Source organism: Arachis duranensis, chromosome 1 (assembly GCF_000817695.3).
Source record: "Arachis duranensis cultivar V14167 chromosome 1, aradu.V14167.gnm2.J7QH, whole genome shotgun sequence".
In the NCBI taxonomy this organism is placed as follows: domain Eukaryota; kingdom Viridiplantae; phylum Streptophyta; class Magnoliopsida; order Fabales; family Fabaceae; genus Arachis; species Arachis duranensis.
The window spans coordinates 4,773,779-4,799,304 of NC_029772.3; the positions used below are offsets into that span (position 1 = coordinate 4,773,779).

The following is a 25,526-nucleotide window of genomic DNA, read 5'->3' on the forward strand; positions in this document are numbered from 1 at the left end:
ATTATTTCTATTTTGTTGCCATTGATAAAATTTTCTGAATCCATCACTATATATCATGGTATATCATAAAATATCACAAAGTTATATAATTTGTTTTATTAAAATTTGAAATTTACAAATGAAAATCATAGAAAACTAATTTCAGTATAATACAGGTAATCTGAAAATCAGTTTTTGTATTACAGTCTCCCACTTTTTGAATCAGCATAAGAATCAACAATAACATTAATAACGGCTGATTTTCGAGCCAAAAAGAATTCTGAAAGAGCAATTTCTGGTAATTGATATCGAATCAATGTCTGAATTGATAAAAGAAAAAAAATAATCATCACACAATTGTAAGAACAATTTATTGCATATAAAAATAAATATATGCAATCATATATGATCATATCAACGTAATGAAAGAATTTGTATATGATATATGATAACAAAAGTTATTGATAGAGTAATAACTAAAATTATTTACAAAAATTAATTTTTATATATAGTTTTTTAAATAAGAGAATTAATTTGATTGACAAAAATCTAAAAACAAGTATATTAAAGGCATAAATTTTGTCTAGAAAAAGTCTATAAGCAGTACTTTTATTTAAATTTGGCTAATATTTAACCAACAAAAAAAATGAGTAATCTCATACTATTAGATAAAATTTTACATCATTAAAAACACAAATAATAACTAATTAATAGCTAAAAATTTGTTAGTTTCCTAACACTCCTCTTATTTCTATGTTCAGACTAAAATAAGTAATACATATCTTTTTAAGTATATATCAACAAAAAATAAAACATAAATTAAATCATTATATCAAAAAATGATAATTTTAGAGGTTATATCAAAATTGAATCATGGTCCAGTGCGTGGGGCAATGTTTTGATTGAATCAAAAAAGAAAAGATTCCCTTAAACACAAAGCATTAGATACAGTACAAATTTACAAGCAAAACCTAAAAAAAAAAATTATTATACTGTGTTTTTGTTTGTGTTTGTTTAGAATCACAAGCTACTTAATCAAAATTTTTGTACACTCATTCAAAGTCGTTAACTCAAGCACTAGTGCTTGATTATTTGAAGCTCAAATAGTTTAAAATATGTTGGAAAAAATCAGCCATAATGAACTCTTTTCCGTTATTTGATCTTATGCATTGGACATTGGACAATACAAATTAAATTGGGTTTTTATTAATTGAACAAATTCCTTTAAATATGCACTAGTTTATTTATTTATTTTTTAAAAAATACAATCATATGATGATGTAAATTTACTACTATCTTCAACTATTATTTAGAATAGCTATGATCTGAAATAGATGGAGTGCCAATTGGCTCCCATATGTCAACATGAATTAAAGGAAAAATTCTATCAGAAAAGGCTAGTAGCTTAGTACTAGAGGTGAATGAAAATTCTATCAGAAAAATAATATTTTTTCTCTCTATTTATAAAATATATATTTTTTATAATTTTAAAAAAACTTTTTTAATTTATTTTAATTTTTTTATATTAATTATTGTCGATTTTATTAACTTTTACAAAAATAGCCTTTAACAAATTTTTTTTGTTATTAAATTTTGTGTACTAAAATATTCTTTAACAAATTATTTTTCTAATAATTAAATTATATTTTTACCAAAATATCTTTTAAAATATTTTATAATAATTAAATTATTTTTTTACTAAGATGCCATTCAATATTATTTTTTTAGTAATTAAATTGTGATATCAATACATATTATTTTAACATTAAATTAATAAATTCTTCCATGTGAGACTAATAAAAAAATATAAAAAAATGTTAAACTAAATTTATAAAACCATGTTTAATAATATGCATTAATATTAATATCATGAGATTAATAGTGAAACATATAAAAAAAGTTGTTGTTAAAGAAAATTTTGGTAAAACTATAATTTAGTAACCAAAAAACGTATCTTAGTAAAAAATAATTTAATCATTAAAAAATATTTTAAAAAATATTTTGGTAAAAATATAATTTAATTACTAGAAAAATAATTTAGTAAAAGATATTTTGATAAACAAAATTTAATTGCAAAAATTTAAATTTTTTCTAAAAAGTATTTTTGTACAAAATAATTTTTTTTTTTAAAATAGATAAAATTGACAATAGTTAACACAAAAAATTTAAAATAGGCTAAAGAGAAAATTTTTTAAAAGTTATAAAGAAGGAGAGTGTATATTTTATAAATAAAGAGAAATAAAGTGTCATTTTAACATCTTTTAAAAGAGGATGGTAGAATTTTCTCTAAATCAAACAGTTGTCCCATTAAGCCATAGTCCATAAGTATCATAATATGAAATATTGGGTAACTGACCAAGAGAAGTTATTATATGCAAGGTTCTAAAAATCAGTTTGAATCAGTTGGTCAAACTGTAAATTAATAGGAATTACGGTTCGATTATATTCCAAAATTGTAAAAATAGAAAATTGGAGTTGAATTGTTAAACTGGCCAATAATCAATCTGTCGAATTAAACCGAGATTTGGCCCAGTTTTTGAATTTGACCAAAAACACGGTCGTTTTGTGAGCTAATCCACTAAGCCCCTAACCATTACTAACCTAGCAATCCTAACTAACTCCAACGACGTAACAACAGCACACACTCCCTCCTTTCCATCACCCTCGAGGCTCATCGTTCCTCTCAACACGAGCGAGCTCAGTCCCTCATTTTCGTCCAACCATCAGACTACTGTCGTTGCCGTCGCAAGTTGGAGTCGAATTCACCATCGTGTGCTCATTGGACTTCGTGCAGCTCTGTTCCACATTCGTGCACCGTTGCCGGGCTCGCCTCCTGTCTCCATCGCGTAGCTCTAATCCACCATCACCAGCGGCAGCTCTGTTCCATTGGTCAACGTTGTTCCCCTTCTTGATCAGGATTTGTTATGCTCTGTTCTATACTTCTAGCTTTTAAGTATTTTTTTTACAATAATTATTGAATAATTATTATTGAATAATCTATGAATTTGTTATAAGTTGAATATTGTTAATTAATGATTTTTAATTTGTGATTTACTGATTTTTCATTTTTCTTCTTCAATTATTATTGTCTGTGATTTTGGATTGATAGTTTGTAGTTCTATTGCCTTTAATTTCTATTTTAAAATTTAGTTTTTACCGAGGTTCAGAAAATCGAACCGATCTTCGAACTGTTCTAGTAGTTATTGGTTTACTGGTTTAGTGGTTCAAGCGGAATAATCGTTTTATAGTAAAATAATAAATAAAATATAAATAAACACACTAAAACATAACTATAGTCTAATATAAATTTTAAAATATCATTCAAATTAAAAAGTACTACATTAACCACAATGTTATAATCGCATCTAAATACAAACTCAAAAGTCAAATAAATAACAAAAGAAACAACCAAACATAAAATACCTACATCAAAATTTGTCATCAATAATCAAAATTCACAAAAATTTGCTCCAGATTTACTAGCAACTTAATAATAGATATAGAAGATATAGTGAATGAAAATCTTGTGAACAAAAATTTAAAGGTTAAGGAGAGCTACGAAGATAGCAACAGAAGGCTAGAGAATAATAATAAAAGAATTAGCCAAGACAACCAAACTCACCCATCTCATGTGCCAAAAAAAAAAATTGTTGTTCGGGACAATGAACTATTAGAAGAAGATTAAGATAACATCAGTAAGTTCTAGTGCATAAGCTATATAGGTGGTGAAGACCTTAACACGAGTAAGAAAATAAAATACTAGACAATATGGAGTAAGATGATGAGCAACTAAAAAAGACTAAATCCTAAAAACTAAATTTATTTTGTATTATCATCTTTCAACAGCACATGATTTCACAATTTAAAATCTTATTCACCCGCTTCTCTTCTAAGTTATAACTCATCCGATTAAAATCATGTGTTGTTAAAAGATGATAATAAAGAATTAATTTAATTTTCGCAGTTTAATCTTTCTCAGCTATTCATCATCTTGTTTCATTGTTTGGTGTTATGTTTCGTTGCTCCTCTTAAGATCTACACTATCTATACCATTTGTGCACTGGAGCTTGTTGGTGTTATCTTGATTTTCCTCTAATAGTTTATGGTCTTGAACAATAATATTACTTTCTTCTGACATCTCATATGGGTGAATTTGATTGTCTTGGTTAATTCCTTTATTATTATTCTCTAGCTTTCTGTTGTTATCTTTATAGTTCTCCTTAGCTTTTAAATTTTTGCTTACAGAATTTTCATTCACTATATTTTCTATAGCTGTTATTAGGTTATTGGTAAATTCGGAGCAAATTTTTACAGATTTTAATTATTGATAACAAATTTTGATGTTGGTATTTTATATTTAGTTTTTTTGTTATTTATTTAACTTTTGAGTTTGTATTTAAATGAGATTATAATATTGTGGTTGATGTAATACTTTTTAATTTAGATGATATTTTAAAATTTATATTAGACTATAATTATGTTTTAGTGTATTTATTTATATTTTATTTATTATTTTACTATAAAATAATTATTTTGATTAAATTATAATTAAATTGATTAAACTACTACCAGTTCAATTTTCTAAACATTGATTATATGGCATAAGTTTTCTCAATTTTTTTAAATTGTTTGATAAAGTATAATTTTTTAACTTAGGTATTTTAAATGAGACTAAAAAATATTAAATAATAAAAATTATACATTATTAAACAATTAAAAAAATTAAGAAAATCTACTCATTACCGTGTTGGAAAGAAACAGAGAAAAAAACTTTGCACGTTGAATTCTAAGAGCACGATATAAAACACCGGTACATTCTTATTAGTATTATTACCATTTTCAAAAGTAAAGGAAGGGAAAGTGAGAAACGAATTGAGGTGCGACACTCTTCCGGTCCTCTAGAAAAGAAGAAAAAGGAGGGTTGTGGGCCATTAATTAATCAAAAATATTAAGTAAACAATGATTATCTTAAATAATATAAATAACTATTAATTACATAAAAATATACTACATTCTAATTTAATATTATTAATTAAATATAAAATATAATATTATTACATTATTTATTTATAAAGACCAAAATAATTTTATTATTTTTGAGCTATATTAATAAATTTCAGTTAAATATAAAAGTTATTATGTATATGTGTTTAAATAAATATTATTACTCTGTTGCTGTTATAAATTCGAACAAATTAAAACTTTCATAAAAATAATTTATATTCTAATTATATATATAATAATATTAACTATAAACAATAAACCCACAAAAGACAATAAAATTTAAAATGTATTATAATTTGATTTAACTCTACTAAATCCGTCCGTCACAGAGTCACACACTAACACCAAGTTAAGGATAATAAAAAGACTTAATTTTTTATGGCCAATTCTAATGTACTCATAATAATACCAATTTTATTTGGAGCTAAACAATTAGCAAGCAATAATAACAATATACATTGAGACTTTGAATGAAGGTCTGTGGGTCACCGTGAATTTATAATGTCAAGAAGATCAAAACCTAAAAGCAGAGTATATACAATATTAATTATATCAAAAAATTTAAAATTATAAAATTTAAATAAATAAATAAATCGAAAAACTTAGTAATAAAAAATATTAATGTAGGTAAAGTCTCATAATATAAAAAGCAAGAAGAAAATCCAAAATTTTAATCTAAAGAAGATTTTAAAATTGTCAATTAAGAATGAAAATACCACGAATCTTTTTAAGTTCATGTCAAAGTGTATTTTTAAGGGATCAAATTCTTAATTTGATCTTTAAGTAACTTAGTAATCCTCTTAAAATGAAAAGTGTACAAACACTAAACAGAAAAATTTTGATAACCCATTAAGCCTAAAAATTTTTCAAAAAATAGAATCACCAAGACGAAATTGTTAGCAGAAAATTTTATCACAGAATAGTAATAATCCATAATGTATTTGTTAGTCCTCAATTTCATTTCTTGTATTTCTAATAACGGCGGAATCAAGATATTATCTTTGCATTTCATACAACTTTCTACTCATGAAGATGAGCCTAAAAGCACGAAAGGCTATTTGAAAACTAATTTGAACCAAATGATTTATTAGCACAGACTGAATTGAACTTAATTACTCAAAATTGAAAAATTCAAGCATTTGTTTAGTTTTATTCTTAATTTTGTTAGATAAATAGTAAAAATAAAAAACCAAAATAAAATATATTTCGATCTTCTCTTCACATAAACCAATTCTCTATTTTTAAAGTAAAGTCAATGGTAAATTTGGTATTTTTTATTGTTATATCACGTTTTCATTTTTTTATATACTGTTCTTTAGAAAATAAATCACTGAATAAGAACAAAATATAAAATCAATAGTAGAAGATAGAAAATGAAACCAAATACCAATTTTACCTTAAAGTACTGAAAATGAAAAAAAAGGGAGGAGGAGAGAAAAAAAGGGAGGAACCAAGTAAATTTCATTGGTTCACATGAATTACTTTTGAAGAGCATGTAACATGCAAATTGAATGTCGTAATATTAAATTATTCTTAATGTTCAAAGTAATTTATATCTGCAAAATTTTTTTGAAAATGTTGCTTTACTTAACGAAAATATTTATTGACACATCTTGTTATATGTCTTGTTCTAGTCAATATTATGAACAATTTTCGACAAAATATAATCAATTAAATACAGCTACAGGTAATACCAAAATTTTGTTGCAAGATTTGCAATGTGGTAAAATTTTAAATAATACCAAGAAAAAAACTATATAAAAGAAACGGTTGTTACCTTGTGCCATTTTTAATTAGTTACAGAATATATATGATGAAGTGTTTTTATGAAATCAAGTTCTAGTGGGTTCATTTAAAAATTTATACATTCTATATAAAAAATTATTGCTAGATATGTATATTATATGATGGTACATACATGCACCAAAAATAAAATTACTGAGAATACCAAAAAACACTTGAAACTTGATAGTTAAACTAACATAAGGAAAAAAAAAGCAACTTTACTAAGGAGGAGCATAATGAATAGTATGAGTGATATTTTTATATGTTGATATGCACCCATTTTTTAGTTGCGAGAGACGGTTAATGATGAAGGATTTTTCTACTTTCCAAAATCATCGAGATTTAGTTCCATTTCACAAAAGGACCATAGTCCCATTTCACAAAAAGAACCACCTCAATTCTCAATTCTCTCTAACATGCAATCATAAAAAATATGAAATCTTATTAAGATATTCTAAATTTGGATTAAAATAATGTTAAAAAAATTAAAAAGGAAGGGTTGTGCCGTTGTGATGAGACTTTGTTATACACACACAACTTAAATAATTAAATATATATATGCAAAAGGACACACGCACAACTACAAGACAAAAGGAGGGGTTGTCGGGGCCATTGTTAGAAAAGAAAAAATATAGGAAATATTTCAAGTGTACTCCGGAGTATCAGTGCACCAATTATTTTAATCGTTAATTTCAATTAATATATATTATATATATTTTTTATAAATATAAATAAATAAATAAATAAATAAATATATATATATAAAAGAGAAAATGGAAGGTGAGAGGGGTGTATATATATAAATACACTAAGTTCAGGAAATGCGGGCGGTGAGAGCCACTCTTCCCTCCTCCTCATTTGCGTGGGTGACAGAATTATAGAAGCAAAACCAGCCATGGATGTCAGGTAACGGGACTCCTTCGACTCCGTGATCTCTATGTATATTATCATTTCTTTAGTGTTTATATTTGCTACTTTGCTCCGCTCAGTTATATTACTTTAATTTGGTGAAACTTAGGAACAGAACCGACTGCACTGGCCAGTTCGTTTTGAGACATAACTCATTTGCGGTTAATCATTCGATACCCGTGTGGTTCCAAAATGAGTTTAATTCAGAACCATTCTATTGGGTCTAAAGAATGTAAACAAATATGTGTTGTCTTTGAATTCAAATTTATATATACCATTCACCATTCATTATTCACGATTGGTGAATATATTCTTTAATTATTCTAAATGGGACTCAAACTACAATTATCTTAAGTTGTAAACAGCTAATAATCTGGTAGAGCTCAAGTTGAATGCCATAAACAACACATAAAATAAACAAACATAGCTGAGTCGAATCGGTAGATTTAGAGATGCAGAGTCACCGTTTCTACTCTAGCAAGAAGAAGCGAGACGATTGAAGAAGAGTAGAGCTCTGTCCACAAGCACCGGAGCAACAATGCAAATTTCAACATGGAGGGGGAAAAGCAGAGGCCTTTCTTTTTATTTATTTATTTATTAATTATTTTTAATTTAACTTTCGAGGGTTTAGAGTTTTTTGGGTTTAGATAAGTTTTATCTTTAAAAATATTAATTTTAAGTTCATGTATTGATACATTTTTTGGATTTGAAAATAGAAAATGGATTTGTGACTTTTAAATGACTAATATCACACTCCCTTGCTAATTTATAAATGATATGGTGTAACGATTGTTTGGTTTATATTTAGGGTTTAGTTAACATGTGTTCTTGTGGCTAAAAATTTTTATTATGGAAGATAAATGTGTGTAATTCAATTCTATTAGTGTGTGCATGTGTTTTATTTTGATACGGAAATTAGTAATCGGACCTACCGATTACTTTGTAACTTGATTTTTAAAATTTTTTAAATATCAAATTGAAAAGTCAGATTTGTTTGTTATGATTTTTTTAAAAAAAATTTACAAATCGAAAGGTCTGACTTTTTGTTCTTTGTAAATCGGATAGTTCGATTTTTATTTCCAAACAAATCGGAGGGTTCGATTTCCACATTTTAAATAAAAAAGTTTCATATTTAAGAATAACACTCTTATTATCTATAATCCTAAAAAACACTATTTTTACCCAATATCAAAAATAAGTTACGTATTCTTGTCCTAAGGACACATAATAAATTTATTATTAATAAAAAATTTTAAATATTTTTATTTAATAAAAACAAAATAAATATATTAAAAATTTTAATTTTTTATATTTTTATTAATATTTTTTTACTGATAATAAATTTATCATATGTTAGTTAAACTTTTATATTTATAATGAGGTATACAATGTTGTAGGTTAATCATTAATGTGTCGCTTAATATGATATAGAAATATAAATAATAATAATTTTTTGACGATTAAAATTGTAATGCTAAATGATCTAGCAGTAACATTATCTGTAAAATATAATTAGAGCATTTAACATTTTAGAAATTAAAGTATACACAATTATATTTTCAAAAATCAAACTCAAATCTTTTCTCTCGTAGTAGTACTAGTAACTGGTAATATAGTTCTATTTAGTAACAATAATCTTCGAAGAGGTGACTTTGATCTTTTCTTCAAAAGAAAAAGTCTTTTAAGAAAACAAATGCTCAAAATGATTTGTATATTATTCAGGTTTTTTAAATCAAATCGGCTATTAAATTGATAAAGTTAGATATTTAAATAATTTTTTTTTACCAAAGATAGGAGACTCGAACCCACAACCTTTTAATTGAGTATGGAGAGACTATGGCATTTGAATTATTACTCATTGACTAGATATTTAAATAATTAGATAAAATAAAATAATATATTTTTATATAAAATATATTTTTTAGGAATATTTTTTAATTTAATATTATTTAAAATTGGTTCATTGGTAAAAAACAAATTGGGTTTAACGACTCTTTAACCTATTTTAGGTTTGCTCTCAACCGGTCGTTTATGTTAAAAATCAGATATGTGACCAATTTTCTGTTACTCTAATTAAATTGACCGGTTTAATATCCAAAGAAATCACGAAATCTTTTAATATCTAAAGAAGCGTCTATAGTATAATTTGAGAAAAAGTCTAGGGGCCAGCAATTCTATTGAATTTTGGCCAGCATGTAACCAATAGAGAAATGTGAGTTATTGGATAAAATCTCACACCAATTTCACACTATTAAATCATCATTGATGGCTAATAATCACAAAAGTTACTGCCCCTAACATTGCTCATAATCTGATATGCTGCTAAAGTGCTAATAGACCAGTTAATCATTTTGAAAGTCACAAAATATTTTACATGATGAAAATAAAATTAAATAAATAAATATTTTATACTTAATATTGTATGTCCAAATATTTTTATATGTAACTTAAGTAATTTTTTTTTTACAAAGATTTTTGAACTCGCAATCTTTTAAGTGAGTATGAAAATATTATGTCATTTAAGTTATAACTCATTAGCATGTAATTTAAATAGGTTAATAAAGTAAAAACTAAAAAATAAAAATCTAATCACTCGGTAGATCAAGAAAATACAATAAATAAATTAAAAAAATTATCATTTTAATGATAATTAATTTATCATTTTATTTTAATAATTTCCTCACTTTAAATATTTTTTAACAAATCTACTTTGCATGACTTGGCTTTTAACTGCAAAAGTCAACAAGTATTAAACAACTTAAGCAAGTCCTCCACAAAGGCATGCTGCAAGTGCAAAAATATTTTATATATATATATATATTAAAAATAAGCCATCAAATCTAAACCTGGCAATGAATATAGTAGAATAGGATTTAAATTTCATTCTAATTTTATCTATAGATATGTTTTTTTTAAACTCAATTCTATTCTTTTTATGAATTGACAATCTTTTAACTCTAATTTTATTCGCATTTTAAAATTTTTTACTCTATCCTAAGTTCCTAACTACAATATTTAATTATTTTATATTTCAAAAATATACCTAAAAACAAAATACAAAATTAAGTCCATATTACAAATAAAAACAACAAAATCACAATGAAATTCATATAAAATTATAAATAGCGTAATTACCAATCCATCAATTTTATTATATATGTACAAAATTATAAATGAGACTGGATGGATTCAATTTCTTTTAACTTTATTATGTGTATAAATTTTTAGTTACATACTATTTACAGTTCAACCCACTCTGTTTTTAATCTAACTCGTTACGGATTGAATTGCTAATCTTATCTGAAGGGATTGGGTCGGATTAGATTTTCGCGAATAGGATTAGTATTGATAACTTATTCAAATTGACCGTATATGACTAATGTAATGACTATTTTATTTTTAATGTATAATATTTATTTTCAAAATATATAAATCCATTACAATTTTTTAAAAGATTTATCTGTTTTATTATAAAAAAAAATAATTAAAAAAATTCACTTTATACTTGATTTCATCCAAAATCAAAACTCACATACGGTTACCACTCGCTAATCATAGTAGTGTATCCTGATCTTGCAGCTTGCAAAATCTAGTCAATTTGGTTGAAGATGCAACTGCAATTTTGCGTGAAGCTTTACCTGTTAATCCCTACGAAGAGCACCTGTTAGCAATGTTGGTTTACCACATTGCTAAATTCTGCTCTCTCATTGCTTCAAGAACACCCAATCCCAGCTGGGTGACTGCTACTCTCCTCATCTGTTCCACTCTCATTGCTTTCGAAGCCATCTTGTGGGTCGTAGCTGATCACTTCTCGTGGTTTGTCACAACCAATGCAACTCTGTTATTCATAGCAGTGATATGCTATGTTGTGTTCAGCCGAAGGACTCGCCAAAGTTGATGCTGCTGGTCATAAGGTTGGTTGGTTCAGACGACATAAAATTATTGAATATCACACGTCATGCAATGCTAGTTTATTCATTTAAATTTGATGGATTCCTTCTTCTTCCTTACATTTTCAATTACTATGTTGTGTTGTGACAAAAAGAAGTAAAGAAATTGGATGTTTATTATTGTTCTGTTTTTGGTGAGTTTTCTTTTTCTTTAGGGTGTACTGTTTGCCGTTTACACATTGTTGAATGAGAATACTGGTTTCGCCAGCATGGCTTATTTTTACCATCTTTGTCTGATTGTCTGATTACTTGATGCTTTGATCTTCGTTCTATGCTAGACATGGTTATCATATTTGATGTACCTTGGGAGTTCCAGGTATTACATTTCAGTCTATTTTCATCCAAAAGCTCACTAAAATGTGGCCATTTTTGGTTATATGTTCTAGGAAGATTCTAACTTAAGCTTTATGGTCAACTTTAAGTTCTCACATTCTAGCAGAGGATGCATGATATCTTGTAAAAGAAGCTGACTTCTGTTAAATAACAATGTTCTTCATATGCATAGTTATGAGATAGTCTGCTGGTTGAGTATATAGAAATGAGGTACAACAGGGTGGTGGAATGTCGTTATTTGATCCATATAACTGACCCACCTAGTAGAATAAGACTTTGCTGCTGTGGTGGTTGTGTTATTCTACCGAAACAAGAGATAGATCACTTATCATGATATACATATATATAGAAGGTGGATGGCTTGCTATACTAGTCTTTTGACCCTTAGGTAGTTACCATGTCTGTTAGCAACAGTTAGTGCCTACTGCCAACTGTCATCAGCAAAGATTCTGACACTAATCATACTCTTCACTTAGGTCTAGTCTTATTGTACTCTTATGTCTAGTTTTGTTGGGAAAAAAACCCAATTTGAAAAGAATATATAGTAAGAAAGATGATACGAATATAAAACACAGCATATATAAAGTGAACAACCAACATATGTAAAGTTTTATTTCTGATTTCTCCATGGTTGGAGTGGTCATCGGTTCAATGCCTGCATCATACAAAATGGAAACAAAGATGGTGATAAGTGAAAAAATAATTGGTTAAATTTGATGCTTAACTTAAACATGTTTGATGCTGGTAAACTAGATATCAATCATGTGCTTTTTGGTGCATTCATAAGCAGTCATTCCAACAAGCTAAAATCCGTTTCTGAGAATTTGGTACTTCATGTTTCAGGCTCATAGAATTAGAAACGATCAAGTAAAGAAACTACTCACATCAAATACTCAAATTTATCCATCAATACATCATATCTTAGAAGTATTATACAACAGAGTTCGTAATTAGAGAGAGATAACCTTTAATGGCTTCTGAAGCATGGAAAACTATGAGGTACTTTGAAAGAGAGTGAATCTGTGATAAAAAGAGTGACTCATGTTATTGAGGATCAACTGAAAAGCATGCATTTCAAAATAATAAGCATTTTAGGATTTTCTAGTTTAGGCAAACAAACCATTATTCTTCAATATTATTAGTTCATACAAATATAAGCACAAAGAAATGAAAATAAATATATTGAAAATTATCACACATACAGTCGGTCTCTTCAAAATCATTTTCATCAAATCAACAAGATGCATCCTTTAGGACGGATATTAGACAGCAAATGATGTGGTGACCCAGAACTTTATAAGCTGAACTTCATCCAACCATTGAAACTCGTTTCTGTTTTCTCTTTTCTGCAACATAAGCTCTACTCGGCAAAGGTACTTGCAGTGTAATGCCAGAGCAAAATTGATTTTGCTGCAACTTTTTATGCTACACTTTCACAGTACTATCAGCAGAAAGGGAGCATAAGTTGGACTGTGAAGTTGAAGCAGGAATCTCCCTCAAGTTTAGCAGCAACACAGAAGATTACCATGTTTATAACCTGAAATCAGACAAGAGCATGGTCACAAGGGATGAGACAGAACAGTACAATGTTGGCATATTTGTCTAACAAATAAAATAAGCTTTGCTTCAGAGGTATTATAGAATTTTCATATGGCAGTCGAAAAGCCAATCTCAATGCTGTTATTTGTTAATTAAGAGATTGTAACAAGGATTATGAAGGAAAGGAGTTTATAAGTAAGATCCAATTGAAGAGTATATGTGCTTTCTTCACATCAGTTTTCAAGATTAATGCACTCACACAATTCACAGACTATAGTTTCTTGTAGTATTTGTAGTTAAAAGGAGATAGTGGCAAGCTTCAAAGATATAAAGACATGACAGAAATTCTAATACACAGAGAAAATGGAGGCTCAATCCTTTGTATAAGACAAATATATGGCAATAGCAAACAACAGGAAATTTAAGCAACTTTCTTAAAGATAATCGTAACTAACAAGGGGCAAATTCAAAATGAAACTCCTTTTGTACTCTATGCCTTCTTTCTTCTTCTTGTTTTTTTTATAATTACTACAAGTATCTGATTAAGATAAATTGACAGAATTACAAAGTATAATTAGGACGAAAAAGTAATAAATATCCAAATTAAAGTGTTGATGCCTTGCCTGATTTGCTTTAATTTCCATCTTCAACTTGCTGTACCATGAAGCCAAACATCTCGCCAAAACACATGGTGACAAGTGCATAGATGGAGTCATAGTAGCAGAGCAATGTAACCAATGATATAGGCACATTGATGATGAAGAACCCTAGAAATTGACCAGCCATGAAGATCCACAAGAGTGTTTCAAAAGCTATGAAACCTGAACCTTGGAACAGAATAGTAGTTAGGGTGTTGGGTCTGGGTGCCTTGTTTGCAATCTTGTGGCAAATTTGAGCCACCAAATAAATAAAGAAGGCTGGCTTGTGTTCTTGAAGAAGATTATTAGCAGCGGTTAAGTCTCCATGAATCATCGCAATTGCTGATAACATCAATTTTACAAGACAATCGTAGACGCTGTTATCGGTCTCGCTTTCACTTACATCGCCGCTGCAGTTATGAATCTCACGCACTATGTTAGCTGCAGTTATGACTTATGAACTCTCAAGTCTCAACTCTCAAGGGAGGAAATTCTTCTTAAATAAATTAAAAAAATTAATATTTTTTAAAATAAATTAAAAGATAAACTCCAAAAAAAAATTGTATCCGAATAATTTTGTCGCTGACAAAAATACATTCGAATTTTGTTATCGATAAAAAATTTTACAAATAATTTAAAACTATGATAAAAATGAATTTTTTTTACAAGTGACAGACGACTTTTGTATTTGACAAATCGCTTATGCATTTGATTCAAAATTTTATAAGAATATTTATAAAAGGCAAATGAACGTTCTAAAATTTTATAAAAATATTTTATAAGAATATTTATATAATTATTTAGAATGTTCATTTGCCTTTTAGTGTATACACTTCTTCAATAGAATTTGTAGGAAAATCGAATGAAATAAATTGATGTTCTAACTACTTTGTTTTTAGCAAACGGATGGAACGCATGATACGGGGGAAGAAACTTCAAGTGCACAACGACGTGCAAGAGCCCCTCCACCACCGCGTTCTGGCAATGGTGCTCGACAATCCCGTGTTAACGCTGTACCCTTTCGACCACCTCGCAATGAAACACGGATGGCTTCGTCAAGTGACGTTGGGGACGCTCGAGCTCCTGCGACAAATAGAAAGCATCCACTGGATTCACATGAAGGTGTGGATGACCATTCAGAAGATGAAGACTATAACCCGGAGGCGGATGAGATCGATTCATTCGATGACCATCTAGACAACATGTTTGCTGCACATGAAGTTGAACATCAAGGCAATGTAAACCGCAAAAAAAAGGACACTGATTATTGGGTTGTTGATGTCATAGGTATTATTCTGATGCTTGCTTCTTTGTAAATGTAATGATTCTTCTCCGTGCATTATATTCTCTTAGTAAACTAACATTTGAAGTTTGTTCATTGCTGTTAGAAAATGGTATGATCTCTTCTATGGAGCTGACTGTTAGGGAGGCATTAGCACTTCATCCTGGAAAGAAGATCGTTCTACACCATAACAGAGAGTTACAACAAGTTGGTCAGGCAGCGGGCTTGTTGAGCGGTTTCTTGGGGACATTGGGATCTGATTTTCAACAATTACCAATTTGTGCAAAGAGTTGGAAGACAATGAGCAAGGCTTCCAAGGAGCATGCGTATGACCAGGTTAAGGTAATGTTTATGTGGTTTTAAATTTTTCTTGAGAGATTATTTCATTGTTTCCTTTCAATGGGGATGCTGTTGATTTTTTGTACAGCAACTCTCCGTTAGTAGGTGGATACACAATTGATTTTCTATTTTATTTGTTTTAGTCTGGTAAATTAGAGAAGGATAGTGTATGTTGGGTTTTTTGCCGTTGAATTCTGTGAATTTTGTTGTCGAGAATTGTTGTTTTCATAAAGTATGTCTTTTGATAATACATAAGTCTTTTTGAGGTGGTTAATTATTATATGTTGTCTTTTGATTTGAACAACTTGTAGCGAGTCTTCCACTATGAGGACGATAAAAGAGGGTGGATAAAGCGGGGAATTTTACAAAGAATAGGAAACTGCTGGAGGAATTCAAGAAATCATTTGTTCCATAAGGTTTATGACGAAGAACTAACTTTTGAGCAAAATATCAAGCGTAAGCCACCAGGAATAGAGGCAAATCACTGGAAAAAGTTTCTTCAATATCGATTGGACGATGACACGAAGGTAACAAATATGTAGTTGAAATTTCAATGTATTCGATTTTAAATTTTAATGAACTACTACTAAATATGCTGAATTTATTGTGATAGTGGAAAAACTACTACCCAAAAGTTCATCACCTAATCATTATTGTTTTTTCTTAAGTTGTACGCTCAAGGTTGATTTATAAAATCATTAACAGTGTAGTAATTTATATCTGTTTTGTTTTGTGTGCAGGATAAGTGTAGAAAAAATGCCGTTAATCATTCAAAGCAACAATACACACATACCGGAGGTTCTAAAATGATGGCAAGAAAGAGACACAAAGAAGTAATTAATTTAAATTCAGTTCAAGAATATTGATGTGTTTCTGTTTGCAGGAAGCAATTGAACTTGTTGAGAGCCAAGACCCCTCTAGCAAGGAATTTTCACAGAATGATTCCCTTGCACAAGTGCTTGGAAAGGAGCACCCAGGAAGAGTTCGTGGACTCGGTATTGGTACATGTCCGAGTCGGTGTTTTCGTAACATTCCAGAGCAGTCGGACTACGGTGTACAGATTGAGGAGTATCAGATGGAGATTGTGAAACTCAAGGCGGAGGCAGCAGAACTCAAGGCGGAGGCAGCAGAACTCAGGGCAGCAGCAGTAGCAGCAGAGGCAAAGAGACAGAGAATGGAGACAGAGGCAGCTGAAGGGAAGGCAAAAATACAGACAATAGGAGATTTGTTGACATACGTAATCCAGCAACAAGGAGGTAATTTGCCACCTGAAATAGCTGTGGGTTTGGATTATTTGAGAAGTGCACCAACCTCATCCCATGCAAGATGATGTGTGGACACTCTTGATTTGACTTATCAGTGTTGGAATCGGAAGACTCTTTTATTATTGGTCTTTCGTAATGACTTTTGAGATATTTATTTGTAGTTTTTTATTTTGTTGACTTTATTTGTAGTTTACAGTAATGGACTCAATGGATGCAAATTATCGTTATAATGATTCACCTTTGCATTTATTTAGTTAGATTTTGTTTTGTATGTTGTTTTTGGATTGGCTGTTGGTTATTTTAATAAATTAACACAGTTGGGTGGATGAACATATAAAAAATAAGAGAGTTGTCATATTTTATTATAAATTCTGGTTTTTTTTTTTTAAAAAGTGTTATTCGACATTTGGCAGCGGTTTTAAATCCGCTGCTATATTGATAACAGGGTTAGTAAACGTATGGCATTTTGCAGCGGTTGTCTCTCTTAAATCATATTTAGTCAATTTAGTAGCGGATGAAACCGCTGTAAAATAATTCTGCTACAAAATACCATTTAACAACGGTTGTTCCAGCGGTTACTAATAACCGCTACTAAAGGTTTAGCCGCACACTATCTTTCAGCGGATTTATCAACCGCTGCTATCCGTTTGACAGCAGTTAAAAATCGCTGCTAATCCTATCCATAACCGCTGCTATCTGCCGGATGTGGTGTAGTGAATCATCTCTTTAATTATCACACACTTGCTACCTACTTATGTATATATTAGTCGGCATAAGTGCCACATCATCCCATATCAATACTTTAATCATATCTTCATCACACACCAATTCCCTTTTAAGTAAAATTGCGCCAAGCCCATTTTAATAAGATATAATTATTCAATTATGTTCAATACCAATGCTACTGTCCAAATGTAATTTATTAGTGTTCTTTGTACACTTTATGATCTAAATATGTTTTGACCCTATAACTTATAAAAATTGACGAACTTTGTTAATATTTAACCCTAAATTAAATTTTTACTAAAGGAATTGATTGCATAGAACTTGAAGTTATATAAGGTTTAGTTAAAATTCTATACAAATTTTAAAGGATATCTTAATAGCAAAGTGCTAGAGACTAGCAGAAATGGTGATATATAACCATCAATTAGTCATCATAAATGTGTTTAATAGTGGGAGATTACATCCAATAATAAAAAATTATTTATTTTATTTTTAATGATTAAATACTGGCCAAATTTTAACAAAATTACTGCCCCTAGACTTTCTCATCTTAACATAAGTATAAATTCATTATGCTAGTTGTGTTTTAGTCCTTTATGCATTTCATCGAAATATCCAAAAGTTTCTTTAGCATTCTTAACTGCTGCTCTTGTGGAAAGTTCTATGAAAATTCTAATTCTATTCAACAGGAGTTTCTGTAAATTATCTAAGAAGCATGCAAAAATTCTAACCTAGCTACCGTCCATCCATTCCAATATTATCCCTTTCTTGCTTACACAATGGATCGGACTTTTCTGCTTGATTGCTTCATCAGTTGCTATATGAATCGATTCATTTCAACATTTGTTTTTATGTCAACATTTCAACATCTAGTTGTGATATCACATATGTTGTTACAAAATAAAGTAATATAAAAATGAAAAGGTGTTCCGATCCATTTCAACATTTGTATTTATTTTTCTTCCCATATATGAGCGACTTTTTACTGTAGATGTGGCATGAAGTTTAGAGCCTATCCACATTTATCTAATATTATTAAATAAAATATAAAATTTAAAATTTAAATAAAATAACTTGAGCTTTATGTTTTATTGACATTATAATAAAATATATCATCAATAAATTCCATATATATCATGTACAAATAATATCTTTACCTTTATTTTCCTTCATTTTAATTTTCCAAATAAACTGTGCTTTATAAATAACCATCAGTAGTCCCCACGTTAGAATAATGGCCGTCAATGCATCCCACAAATTTTAACTACAACTAAAATATTCAGTGAAATCTATATTAGTGTCTATGTGAGTTGGTGCTAAAATTTTGCAAACTTATCTTTTTTTACTCATAACTTATAAATAGTCACCCCATGCATGCATGTTAGAAAGTATAAGCCTAGAAGGTCAAGTAGGGTTGGTAATGGGTAGGGTAGGGTGGAGTTTGAACCCTACTCTAATCCTACCTGCGAGTTAAAAATTTTATTAAAATTCTACCCTATCCTACCTGCGGGTTGAGAGATGCGGGTTGAGAATCTTTCAACCCTAACCTTACTCGCATCTTAAAATTATAAATCCTACCCTACCCTACCCTACTCGCGGAAATGTCAATTTTTTTCAAAGTAAATATAAAATTCAATTATTTCGAATTTTATACGTATTAATAACATAAAAAATAAAAAACTAATGTTCTAAATTACTAAATTAACTAACTAGTTTAGTGGTTGATCACTTATTATAAGTCATTACATAAGACAGGTTGTGGGTTCAACTCTCACTTCCTTCACTATATAGAGAGATTTTTATAAAATATATGTTATATATGAGGTGCGGGTATAGGGTAGGATAGGATACACCCTAACATACCCGGACTGTACCCTACCCTACCCTATCCGTTGCGGGTAGGGTAGTCTACCCTACCCAAACGGGTTGGACCGGATTGGGTACCCGCGGTAGGGTATGAATTGCCAAACCCTAAGGTCAAGTCATTACATTACATTGATTTATGATTCCTTAGCTTGTATACTCAATCCGAGTTAATAACCTACGTTACGCTTTTTCTAGCAAACCAACCACACCACTTCTCAAAGATCTTACCTTTTTTGGAATTATAGATTGGCGATCGGAATGAACAATTTAGAAATCGTGATGATGAATTTTCTAAATATATGGTATGAAGTTTTGAAAAAAAGGAGAAAGAGAGAGATCCTTCTAAGCGAATCATATCATTTCAATCTATTGACAATTAAAAAAAACTGTTTATACTAAAAACATAATACTTAAAATGACCCTAAAATTTGATTTTCGATTTAATTTAACTTTCAAAATTTTAATTGACTGTAATTGTACCCTAAAATTTTAATCTGTGCTTCAATTCGTCTCTTCTGTTGCTTTTCGTCACCAGAAAGTTGACCTGAAAATTTAGGTTAACACTTGACACTGTCAAAACGACGTTGTTTAATTCTTGGTGCCCAAATTATTTGGAAACAACGTCGTATGACATGAGAAAGGAGTTAAACAAAAATCCAAACGTTAACCACTTTAAAGTGAAATTCCCAATTGACCCTTCTTTTTTCTCTTCCTCTCTTGATATATGTATCTTCAGAGAAGAATCATGGTTGTCGTTGTAACTGAAGTTTGAAACGTTTTTTACTTGTTTCACCCCCATTGTGAAGACTAACTGCCTGAGAATCACCATCTCTTCAAAAACAGATTAGTAATAAAATCATTGCTCTCAACATACAATGTTCTATTCTTTGCAAAATGTTGCATGAAATTTGTTTTTCATTTTTTTCGCTCTACTTTATCAGTGAAATTTTAGGGACTTTGATTGATTACGGTTGTGGATGATGGTAGAGTTATTGTACGCTACGGTTTATTTTTTTTGTATGTATGTGGCTGTGATCAACGAAATCTTTTAATTTTTTGTAATACAGTCATTAATTTTTTATATTCTATTTTAAAATGACAATCTTACTCTTTCATATTCTATTTAATTTAAGGATTAATTCTATTATTTGTTGCAAAATATTAGATTTTAATTTGACATTCTAGCTGCGCAATCCTGCTGGTCAGTTTATTTATTTGTTCTTTTCAATTAAATTTTTATTGAAAAATTATATAATTTCAATGGTAGACTCATGCTTTAATTTATGTCATTCAATATGTTTTTGTTATCTTTTGATTATTTTAAATCTAATAGATGCAATAATCTACGCGATGAAATTTATGAGATGTGGTATAGAACAATTGAATAACTTCTGTATATTTTTGAAAAATTGCATTAATCTATAAAAATACATGTAGGACTTGTTTTCGAATTCTATTATTTAATTTTTGTTTATATTCTAAATTTGTCTCTATAATTTAAATAATTCAATTGACACTATTTTTCTTTTAATTTCGATCTGACTGTTTAACCTTTAGTATATCAATATATATATATATACAAAAAATATATAATTTACACTTATATTTATTAGAGTTTGTACACATAAATTAATATAATTTGTACTTATATTTTTTAAAATTTACACACAAATAATAATTTAGTATTTACGATGGACAAAATTATTAAAAGAGTTTTGTTAGGTAGATAATGACTTTTGTAAATAATGTGAACAATAAATTCTAGAATCGACCCAAAAAAGTAAAAAAAAATATTCCACCTCAAATTACCTCATAAACCTTAACATTAGTATAATCATCTACACACTTATTAAATTGAACATTAGTATAATCATCTACACACTTATCAACGATGGAGTTTCTACATACCATAGATTAAGGTGTGGAGCTCTGCTGTACCTCGAGTGTTAATGCAATTATTATTGTTCTTCTATTCAATTCAGCTCATTCTTGTTCTAAGATATTCATTCGCACCCAAGAACATGATGAATGTGATGATTATGTGACGCTCGTCATCATTCTCACTTATGAACGCGTGCCTGACAACCACTTCTGTTCTACAAGCAAACAAGGCTTGAATGTTTATCTCTTGGATTCCTTAATCAGGATCTTCGTGGTATAAACTAGAATTGATGGCGGCATTCAAGAGAATCCGGAAGGTCTAAACCTTGTCTGTGGTATTCTGAGTAGGATTCGAGGATTGAATGACTGTGACGAGCTTCAAACTCCTGAAGGCTGGGCGTTAGTGACAGACGCAAAAGAATCACTGGATTCTATTCCAACCTGATTGAGAACCGACAGATGATTAGCCGTGCTGTGACAGAGCGCGTTGAACATTTTCACTGAGAGGACGGGACTGTAGCCATTGACAACGGTGATGCCCAACATACAGCTTGCCATGGAAGGGAGTAAGAAGAATTGGATGAAGACAGTAGGAAAGCAGAGAGACGGAAGGGACAAAGCATCTCCATACGCTTATCTGAAATTCTCACCAATGAATAACATAAGTATCTCTATCTTTATTTTATGTTTTATTTATCTTTTAATCATTAATCCTCCATAACCATTTGAATCTACCTGACTGAGATTTACAAGATGACCATAGCTTACTTCATACCAACAATCTCCGTGGGATCGACCCTTACTCGCGTAAGGTTTATTACTTGGACGACCCAATGCACTTGCTGGTTAGTTGTGCGGAATTGTGATAAAGAGTTGATATTACAATTGAGCATACCATGTTGATGGCGCCATTGATAATCACAATTTCGTGAACCACCAGGCGACGCGCACGCGTGGATCACGCGGACGCGTGACCTGGCGAAAATTCATTCCACGCGAACGCGTGGACGACGCCCTCGCATGACTTTGCAGCGACCTGTACGTACCAGAAATTGCTGGGAGCGATTTCTGGGCTATTTTTGATCCAGTTTCCGGTCCAAAAAATGCATATTAGAGGCTATAAAATGAGGAAATCAATTAATTCAAAAGAGAGGCTGATAATACACAATTTTAGGTTTTAGATGTAGTTTTCTAGAGAGAGAGGCTCTCTCCTCTCTCTTAGGTTTTAGGATTTAGGATTTCTTCTTTCAATGGCTTCTCAATTCCAGGTTTAATGTTTCTTTTTTTTATTCTATTATTTTAATTTATGAATCCTTATGTCAGATTTGATTTCTTTATTTAATGCAATTTGAGGTATTTCAGATTTATTACTTCTTCTATTATTATTGATTGATGCTTTAAGTTAGATTTTTTTCTCTTGGCTTTGATTAAGTAATTGGTGATACCTAAGTTATCCAACTCATTTGTTGATTGGTAATTGTAAGTTGCTGATTGATTTAGATCCTTCTAAATCTAGTCTTTCCATAGGAGTTAACCAGGACTTGAGGAATCAAGTTGATTGGTCCACTTGACTTTTCTTTATTTAGTAAGGGTTAACTAAGTGGGAGCAATGAAAAATTCTCATTACAATTGAGAAGGATCTGTTCTTGTAATTGGAAGTTGTTGGCTAATTCTGTATTTACTAACGCTAGACCTTCCCAAGGAAGAGGACTAGGACTTGCGAATAAGAGTTAGCTCAACTACTTAACTTTCATTTATTTAGTAAGGGTTAACTAAGTAGAAATAATGACCTATTGCTATTAACCTTGGGAGATCCAATTCTCATACCTTGCCGAGAGCTTTTATAATTGTTATTTTGTTTCTTTTGCAATTTACTCTTCTTATCTCTTATCCCAAAACCCTGATTCACACAACTCATAACCAATAATAAGAACACCTCCCTGCAATTCCTTTGAGAGACGACCCGAGGTTTAAATACTTCGGTTATCAATTTATTTAGGGGTTTGTTACTTGTGACAACCAAACTTGTGTACGAAAGAAATTCTTGTAGGTCTAGAAACTATACTTGCAACGAGAACATATTTGTGAAAATTCTAGACCGCACAAATTTCGTCCGTCAATGGCTGCCCACCCCGCCCCATTTTGTCCCGCCAAAAGGTCACTATTTAGCAGACTAGTCTCCCTTCTCATCTATTGAAGCGGTCTTAAATTTCTATCCCGTCTTATCTAATGGTGGTTTGGCGGGCTCTTTTTCTCTTTTTGAAAAATTATTAATCCATTAAATTAAAAAATATATATATATAATTTCATGAGTATTTAAATCAATGATTAAACAAAAACCATTTAAATTTCAATTAATTGGATATAAATCAAAGCATCCAATTACAAATTTTAACATTTATATTTATAAATTTAAATAGTATTTAATTGTAAACTATAATTAAGTGTATGATAATAAATTATTTGTTTAATTTATTAAATTTAGATATCAATATTAAAAAAAATGAATAATTATTTTTAATAACAAAAAAAAATTTTACCACTAAAAGTAATATGATAACATATCATAAATATGACTAAATAAGAATATTATATTCCAATCTTAATAAAGGTTAACGAGTATATCACACAGATAAATAAGTCATTAATTTACATAAATGTTAAATCATGGTATTAAAAAAAGTGATGGTCAATTTTAAATTTATATCTTTTAATGTTTTTTAAAAAATAACATATATATTTAAGTTTTTTACTATTTTAAATATTAAAAGATCAATTACTCACGTACATTATTAGTAAAATATATAACTTGTTACATTTTTATGTCAGTTTTGTAAATTTTTTGAAGGCATAAAACAATAAAATAAGTTAACTTTAATATCATTAGAATCTAAATATAATTATTCAAGTAAGCACTACTAATTATGTTAATAAAGAAATTTTGTAAAAAATGTAATTTATATTTTAATTTTTTGAGTAAATTCATTTCAAAATGTAGAAATTAGACTCAATTATACTACATTTTTAAATAAAATATAAAATTTCACAACAAAATTAACATTCATTAAGAAAATAAATTTTAGGGGTGGCTGCCCACCCCGCCCCGCCCCATTCTGTCCCGCCAAAAGGTCACTATTTGGCAGGTTAGTCCCCCTTTTCGTCTATTGAAGTTGTCTTAAATTTCTATCCCGTTTTACCTAATGACAGTTTGGCGGGCTCTTTTTCTCTTTTTGAAAAATTATTAAACCATTAAAATAAAAAAATATATATCATTTCATGAGTATTTCAATAAATTTATAATTTTTAAAGATATAAAAAAATTATAATTTTTAAATTCACAAATATTAAAGTATTTATAATTCTATATATCTAATATACATAATGATCAACCAAGCTTTTTAAAATAAAATTAAATAATAAAATTAATATTGTTTAAAACAAAATAAACATTGTCTAAAATATATAATTAAATATTGTCCAACTCTCTAATCAATCAAACATAGTTTAATTATAACTTAAAGTAAAACGAACAAACATTCCAAATACAAACACAAAAGTAACGTTCCAAATTCAATTATCATCTTAAAACCAAAAATTCGTCCCGCCTTGCCGAAACCCGCAAAATCTGTGAATTAGGCAGTGTTGGTTCGGTGAGTTTTTTGCTATTAGAGAGGACTTAAATTTTTAGTCCGATCCGTCTTTTTTTTCGAGATACGCGAGCCAATTCAACAAGTTTCAACCTGTTTGTCATCCCTAATAAATTTATTTACGGCTCTTTCCTAATTATAATTAATAACAAGACTTAAAAAAAATTAATATCATTATTCTTATTAACTAAATCTTAATATTAAGTAGTTGATAGTTTAATAAGTGAAAATTGTTAAGTAATAACATATAAATTAATAACGGACAAGCAATAAGAATTCATAAAAAATATTTAATAAATTTTGAATTGTTAATATTATTAGTGAAAAATATTTATTAAAATATATGATATGTTAAGTCATTAATTAATATTTTTAAGTTATAT

The 25,526-nt window shown here is 29.2% G+C and overlaps 3 protein-coding genes across 4 annotated transcripts; 2 read left to right on the forward strand and 1 right to left on the reverse strand.

Moving 5' to 3' along the window:
- Positions 1-7,580: 7,580 nt before the first annotated feature.
- Positions 7,581-12,256, forward strand: LOC127741125 (uncharacterized). The gene is made up of 2 exons (XM_052252775.1): positions 7,581-7,674; positions 11,257-12,256. The coding sequence occupies exons 1-2, from the start codon at positions 7,664-7,666 to the stop codon at positions 11,573-11,575; spliced, it is 330 nt and encodes a 109-aa protein (XP_052108735.1). The 5' UTR covers positions 7,581-7,663; the 3' UTR covers positions 11,576-12,256.
- A 21-nt stretch (positions 12,257-12,277) lies between these two features.
- On the reverse strand, positions 12,278-14,590 carry LOC107495240 (uncharacterized). 2 transcript variants are annotated; one of them, XR_001593457.3, is made up of 3 exons: positions 13,163-13,495; positions 12,926-12,980; positions 12,278-12,615 (listed from the first exon to the last, which is right to left on the reverse strand). XR_001593457.3 is itself a non-coding variant. In XM_052252772.1 (3 exons), exons 1-3 carry the CDS (start codon positions 14,249-14,251, stop codon positions 12,416-12,418), a joined length of 384 nt encoding a protein of 127 aa, XP_052108732.1. In that variant the 5' UTR covers positions 14,252-14,590; the 3' UTR covers positions 12,278-12,415. The 2 variants fall into 2 exon arrangements, 1 of the variants encoding a protein (XP_052108732.1); XM_052252772.1 differs by lacking the exon at positions 13,163-13,495 and adding an exon at positions 14,123-14,590.
- LOC107472691 (uncharacterized) lies at positions 14,284-17,088 on the forward strand. Its single transcript, XM_052261242.1, has 6 exons — positions 14,284-14,340; positions 15,037-15,424; positions 15,526-15,761; positions 16,070-16,285; positions 16,499-16,591; positions 16,642-17,088. The coding sequence occupies exons 1-6, from the start codon at positions 14,284-14,286 to the stop codon at positions 17,086-17,088; spliced, it is 1,437 nt and encodes a 478-aa protein (XP_052117202.1).
- Positions 17,089-25,526: the final 8,438 nt, after the last annotated feature.

What these genes read in the sequence shown, in the direction of transcription:
- LOC107495240 (XM_052252772.1), bottom strand. Translation starts at nt 14,251, where the DNA reads ATGTGCCTATATCATTGGTTACATTGCTCTGCTACTATGACTCCATCT. An exon ending in TGGAAATTAAAGCAAATCAG is followed by an intron (nt 12,981 to 14,122) that starts GCAAGGCATCAA and finishes TTTTTATCACAG; the next exon opens with ATTCACTCTCTTTCAAAGTA. An exon ending in TGCTTCAGAAGCCATTAAAG is followed by an intron (nt 12,616 to 12,925) that starts GTTATCTCTCTC and finishes TGTATGATGCAG; the next exon opens with GCATTGAACCGATGACCACT.
- LOC107472691 (XM_052261242.1), top strand. Translation starts at nt 14,284, where the DNA reads ATGAAGATCCACAAGAGTGTTTCAAAAGCTATGAAACCTGAACCTTGG. An exon ending in CTGAACCTTGGAACAGAATA is followed by an intron (nt 14,341 to 15,036) that starts GTAGTTAGGGTG and finishes CTTTGTTTTTAG; the next exon opens with CAAACGGATGGAACGCATGA. An exon ending in CAAGAAAGAGACACAAAGAA is followed by an intron (nt 16,592 to 16,641) that starts GTAATTAATTTA and finishes TTCTGTTTGCAG; the next exon opens with GAAGCAATTGAACTTGTTGA.